General features: G+C 42.8%; 1 protein-coding gene across 2 annotated transcripts in view; it reads right to left on the bottom strand.

Annotated features, from left to right (window-relative positions):
• Positions 1 to 4,729: 4,729 nt before the first annotated feature.
• The window catches only part of si:dkey-112m2.1 (transmembrane protein 132C), a 69,701-nt gene continuing 67,750 nt past the window's right edge, over positions 4,730 to 6,680 (bottom strand). For both annotated transcript variants that reach the window (XM_061292548.1, XM_061292549.1), the window contains one exon: positions 4,730 to 6,657. In XM_061292548.1, the coding sequence (XP_061148532.1) occupies positions 5,602 to 6,657 (1,056 nt within the window). In that variant the 3' untranslated portion in view covers positions 4,730 to 5,601. The remainder of the gene's footprint in view (positions 6,658 to 6,680) is intronic.

Genomic DNA, 6,680 nt, shown 5'->3' with positions numbered 1-6,680 from the left:
TTCTCAGTGACATGACGGGTAAAGCGCCGGAGAAACATCCCGAGTGCACGCACAACATCTGTTCGAAGCCACTTTGCACGCAACATGAGGCTGATCTTTTGCGAGTCTCATTTATATCAAACATGGCTATCAGCAATAACTCCACATCAACGCATTCTCACCCCGAGCGCGAGTGCGCACTACATCATGTTGCTGTCAAAGCCGTCGGGATGCTGCCAGTGAATTATTCACGGCCGGGTGACTCGCTGAGTGGATCATTTGAAAATGTCATGGCAGGAAAAGCACAGGTATAATTGATAGCAGGCATCCTGTTTGTGTGTGCAAGTTTCATGAAGAGCCCTTTCCACTCAAGGCTGCTTGGATTTTGCTTCACAGTGGGAAGTGCATGTAGAACTTTGTTACTTCTAACCCAAGTGCATGGAAGCGAGCCATGAGTTCACTTATTGGAAGTTTCGTAATGGGAGGAAAAGGCTAAATAAAGTACTGGCAGGATCAAATGAAGTCAAACAAAAACTAGGAAACGTGAGCAAGACGGCAACGCAGAGAAAACTTACAACAAATCGAAAGCAGCGAGTTAAATACCGTATTTTCCGCACTATAAGGCGCGCCTAAAAACCTCCAATTTTCTCAAAAGCCGAAAGTGCGCCTTATAATCAGGTGCGCCTCATATATGGACCAATATTGAGCCACTACAGCAGGCGTGTCCAAAGTCCAACCCGCGGGCCAAATGTATATATCTTATATATGGACAAAGTTTTAAAATGGGCCATTCACTGAAGGTGCGCTTTATAATCCAGTGCGCCTTATATATGGACAAAGTTTTAAAATGGGCCAGTCATTGAAGGTGCGCTTTATAATCCCGTGCGCCTTATAGTGCAGAATATACGGTAACTAACTGATGAGGTGACTAGCAATACCTGGACAAGACACAAGATTTGAAGAAGCTGACTGGGTAATACCAGAAAGGTGAGATCAGGTGGACACAAGAATCTAACAAGACAAGGAAAACATGAAATGGAAAACTAAATCAACTATGAGGAAACATTGCTCATTTAAAGTGTTGGTGATGTCATCGTCTATAAATGCATTCATATGTCAAAAAAATAATAATCGGACAAAAAAGCTTTATTTGGAAGTCCACATGTTCACCACATGCTTCCATCTGGCACCGTTTGGAAGCGATGGGTGCGCTGCTTGCGCCATTTTATGCAAGACAAGGACAGCTCTTCTGTTGTTTTTGAGATATGCCATTTGAGCATATCGGCGTTATTGTGTAGGACAGGTTGCTGCGATCAAACAGCGGCATGCTTGCGCCCAGCAGGTGGTTGACTTCTGCTTTCATCTGACAACCCGTAGATAGTCTACTATGGGGATTCATGTGACGCTATCAAATGGGGCCACCCTGAGTTCTGTGGCGGTAAACTGTCATTGCACAGTGTTGCGTTGGAAATTGGGAGGAGAAAGTGTTTTCATTTTCTTGCCATCATTTCTGTCCCTTCATCCTGTCAATGTAAAAAGTTTTGCAAAATTCTTGCCAAGTCCTACAATGTCGAAATATATAGACACAAATTTCTTCCTCCATCTGTTCAAATCCAATAACCAGGAGCTTGATTTGTTTTGCTAATAGATTCTCACTTGGAGTTGCCTCAACTATTTTGAACAAGCAGATGCTATCTGTCATTTTTGCAGACACTCGAAGAACGACGTCGATTCATTTTGGACAACTGGTAAGTTGTCGAGACTCGACTGGTCCCCGGATAATTGTCGACGTTTGAATATCTAGGCTGATTTTTTGCATTTTGCAATTTGCATTTTAATAAACTTGGGTTCTCTTTGTTAGAGAGAATGAGGTAAAAGGTTTTTGACACAATGGTAGAGGTGCAAATCAATGTTTAAATGGCAGAGTGAGCCCTAAAGAAAATAGTCACCGCTAACATAATGAACATGCCACATTAACACCCCCTACCAACATCCAAATCACACGAGGAAAAAATGGATTCTTTTTCAAAAAAGACTCCAAAACACTGTCGGGATTTGTCAGAGCGCTCTTTGGAAGCCCGGCTGCGAGGAGGCTGCCGTGTTGATTTGGAGCAAGAAGCATCCGGTGCCATGAAAAATACAATGTCCTCCCTCTCATTTTAGTAGTAATGTTACTTGTCACCTCTCATAGCCCGACTATAATTTGATAAATCAATAAGGGAACATCAAGACGAGTAGGCTTGACATTTCGGAGGGGGAGGGGACACCTTTTTGAACGGAACATTAAACACAGAGCCTCTTTGGACATGGACACAACGTGCACACTTGTGCAACCACATTTGTTCAGTTGGTTATTATTATTATTTAAAAAGTTGAGCTGTACCATTGTTCATAAAATGATTTATCTTGGTGTCATTTCCCAAACTGTCCAATCGTTGTTGGTGTTCCACAGGGTTCAATTTCGGGGCCCTTACGGTTTTGTACTTTCTTTCACTGACGACAATCAGATCGGTATTCTTTTCGTCCTGTGTGGAGGAAAATAAAGTCTGCTTGGCACACAACATCTTGAACTTCAAGTGGGTCCCACTCTTGTACATTTCAACCTGTTAACTTGCACCTCCTCGCGACAAAAGTCTCAAATTTGGATTTTAAATTGAACATTTTTCTTTTAAATAACTATCTAAACTGTCATAACTACACACAGGAATACTTGGCGAAAAGCAATACACCACAGAATTCAATGAAATGAGAGAATGCATATGAGATCTTGTCACTTTGCAGTTCTTCCACAGCAGGAACGCAGACGACTTGTTGGCGAAAAAATCCTTGTTTGAAAAAGCTCAAACATTTCCTCTATCTCAAGAGACCTCATTTTTACGACTGTGTGCACATCTTCCTGTTGGCATTGTTTATCCTTTTTATCCTTTACACAGTCAGAAAAAAAAAAAGACAAGCCAATAATTTCTGATCCGCAACTGCAAACACAAACACACGCAAACACCTACTTAACAGAAAGATATGTTATCCTTGCCATAGTTTGTGTAGGAAGCATCAACATCGTTCTTTGTTGTTCGGGAATATTTACGATGAAGCAGAATTATTCACACATTCCACCTGAAAGGGAATTTTTAAATTCTTTGCATACAAATACAGTAACCAGGCTAAAGGGTAAACAGAATATTTGCACAAAATGAGAGTTCTGGTTGAAAAACACAACTGGCCACAGTATGAAATAAGATAACAGAAAACAGTAAGATCTCATTCAAGATTTCCTTTTCCAGTTTGCAGCTTTGTTAGATTGAAGTGAAGCTTACTGACAGTGTTATCTTTGAGAGTCTTTTTGCGTTTGGAACAAAAACTGAACAGACAAAGTGGAAAAACAGCAGGGGTGGAAAAACACGTGCTTCTAATCACCTGAGCCGTCAGGTAAACAAACTTCTCGGAGCTAGCTTGTTTATCTGCTGGTTGATGAAAAGCACGTGCGGCGAAAACCAAACTGCGGCATGGCTTCCCACTTTCTGGAATTTGATTTTTTGATTATAAACGTATGATCGTATAAGTCTTGTTCCCGAAACTTTCTGTTAGTGTGACATTGTGTCGAAAATACCGACACTCTCACAAGTCCTCGTTATTATTATTATTATTATTACACAAGGGGATCCAGAATACATATCATTACCCCTCCCGGACTCCCCAAGGACACTAGAAAAGACAGAAGTAGAAATAAAAATATCATCAGTGATAATGTAAGCAGAAATGTGTTGGTGGAGGGAGCGTGCCGAAATATGTTTGGAAACAACTGGAGCTAAAAACGACTTGCGTTCTTATTATAATGAACGACGAATATTGTGGAATTACACTGTTGTCAACTCTGGTGGTTAAAAATGACAAATGTGCTTCTACTTCTTCATAGGGAAGCGTGTAGTTCGTTTCGCAGCGTCCACTTTAATTACCGTTCCTTGTCCGATGGGTTCAGGAGTGTTGGTATGGCAACCGCAGGGAAAATCAGCGGGGTGCCGGCAGAGTTTGTTGTGGTGACGGGCGTCTGACTCATTATAACTGATGAATTGTCAGGGCGTTGACTACCTGCCATTTTCAGGATGAAGGTCTGAGCACAAATGGAGGAAGGTTAATGCTGAATGGGGGGGGCTGTTTCGGACAGAAACACCGTCAACTCGTTCAGACATTTTTTTTTTTTACCTACTTTGTTCAGTCCTTGCGTTGATTTCACCTCAATGTTACACGAGTTGCATGGAAAATGCCACATTAACATGGAATAAGATTGAAATCTCTAATTAGTTTGCCCTTTGACGAAGAAGAGCAGGTCTTTGATAGTCTGCGAGGAAACTAATTGTCTGTGAAGGTTACATGAGTTTCAAGCATTTGTCCTTATGGTTAACTCATTTCCAAATATTAATTTAACATTATTCCGACCTTTCTTCTTTTTTTAAAATAATTTCTTCCTGCAAATAAAACATTTTCACTTGGAATATCCCGAGGAAAAAAATGGACAGTTTTCTGACGAAGAAAATTTTTCCTGTCATAAACATCCCAAAATACAAGCTGATAAATTATAGCTAGACCAATGAATCACATATCAGTGTGACAGAGAGAAGTCACCTTCAGACACAATTCATTTAGGAAGGACCATCTTGACGCAGGCGTGACAGGATGAGTGACGAGGCCACGTTTCACAGTTAGCGATTGTTTGTTTATTCACTGTCATGACTATTTTTTTTTTTTTTCCAGGCGTCCAAAATGTCACATATAGTTCTTTAAGTGTGTAACTTGGGCCACACAGATGGTACAGACTTCTTATAAATAAGAGATTGTCTATGATGCTCTAAATCATAATCCGTTGTTCTTCTATTGAGTGACGCAACGGAATCAAAAGGGGAATCGTTATCTAAAGGGCAAAATACACAATTCAAATCAGTAGCAACATACAGAGGCCGACCCAAAACTAATTTTTACAATACCATAGTGACATGTGCCCAAGGATATTCCATATCTACACACCTTCATTCCAGTTACCAGATCCAACACACATTCCTCCATAACATCATGCATTGATCTGGTTTCTGGTAACAAAGGAAAAAAAAAAAAAAAGAAAGAAATGTATTTATACAAATTGTTACTATACATATAATCTCGCTAAATAAAACTTTGCATTTATATAGCAGGTAGAAAATTCCTCCAAGAATCTATAATTGGCGTTTTGCAGTACAGGGCATACAGCAACTCTGCAATAGCAAGCAGAGCACAAACAATACAGTACAATTAAAAGTTTGATGATATCAAAAGAAAAGAAAGCAAATTACAGGACGCACAGAATATGAAACGGAACCTCAATTAAATACAAAGAACGTACATTTAAGATAAGCAACAATATCAAGATCACATTTTGTCTTTTTGTTGTGGTGCTGCGGCGAATAATTGATCGCGGTCGCTCGCTTTTGAGTTTCTTAGTGCCGTCGCGGGTCTAAAGTTCCGGTCTGGTGCGGGGAAAGAAGAACCAATGTCTGGTTTCTTCCTCACCTCATTTCCTTTGACTTCCCTTCATCATTCCGAAGGCATTCGGGTGAGTTTCACTTTTAAGTTCTCGGAATGGACGACCGGCATTCAGGCAATGTTCTTGATGGCGTTCTCGTTTAACTTTTCCATGTAGTTCCTAAGATCCTTGGAGTCCCCGAGCTCAATGTCCGGACAAACCCACTTGATCTCACTGGTTTGCATTAATGCTAACGGGCTCAGCACGGGACATCCGTTACTGGATTTGATGTTGGAAAAAGTAGTGAATTTCACTCGCTTTCTCTTGGTGGTAGGGGAATTGAGCGACTCGCTTCTGGGATCCCGACCTCCGCCTGGATGCTGGGCGCCGCCGTTCAATAATTGGCTACCTTCCTCGGGGGTGCCGCCCTGCTCGTCCAGTTGCTGTCGCTGCAGGCAGAGGCCCTCCTCTTGGCCCAACCACACCCAATCGTGGGAATGGGGCATGGTCTCGGGAGCCTCGAGAGACAGATGCTTGCTTCGATATTTATACGTGTAAGAGATGCAGTTGATGAGGAATACAAGGATGGCCAGGCAGAAGACTCCCAACAGGGCGTACATTCCGATCTCCAGGTCGGTCATGGCTCTTCGGGTGGGCAGATCATCATCGGTGCTGCGACTACGTGGATGCTCCACCTGGTCCGGATAGTCTGAGAAGTCACTTTGGATTTTCCCCCCAGTGTCTGCAGACAGACGACCCCCATTGGCTCTCACCGGGACGTGACCTCTAATGGTAGTAGCTCCACGGTTAACTAAGCCGGTTTCCATGTCCGAGATCGATCCGCCGTAATAATGCGTATCGGGCCGTGTGGGTCGCTCACCTGAACGTTTATAGAGCTCCTCGGGTCCTCCGAACCTCACCTGTACGTTGGCCGTCCCGGTGGCAATACTGGCACGCTTCTTTCCATTCTGGCACGTGTCGGACATGCTCATTTCAACACGTACAAGCAAACCTTGACCTTCGCCCTTCGCCACGATGACCGGCCACCTCCACGCTGCGTTACGCTGGGCTACCACCACCCGCTCGTCCAGCGAGGTGGCTGTCAGGGTGAAATGGGCCGGGTTGTAATTCTCCAGTGGAGTCATGGAACCATCGCTAAACTGTAGCCAGGCGCTGATGAAGGACTCCTAGGGAAATAATATGAACGGTT

The sequence above is a fragment of the Syngnathus typhle genome, linkage group LG12 (assembly GCF_033458585.1).
Source record: "Syngnathus typhle isolate RoL2023-S1 ecotype Sweden linkage group LG12, RoL_Styp_1.0, whole genome shotgun sequence".
Lineage (NCBI taxonomy): Eukaryota > Metazoa > Chordata > Actinopteri > Syngnathiformes > Syngnathidae > Syngnathus > Syngnathus typhle.
This window is presented reverse-complemented; position numbering and strand designations above follow the sequence as displayed.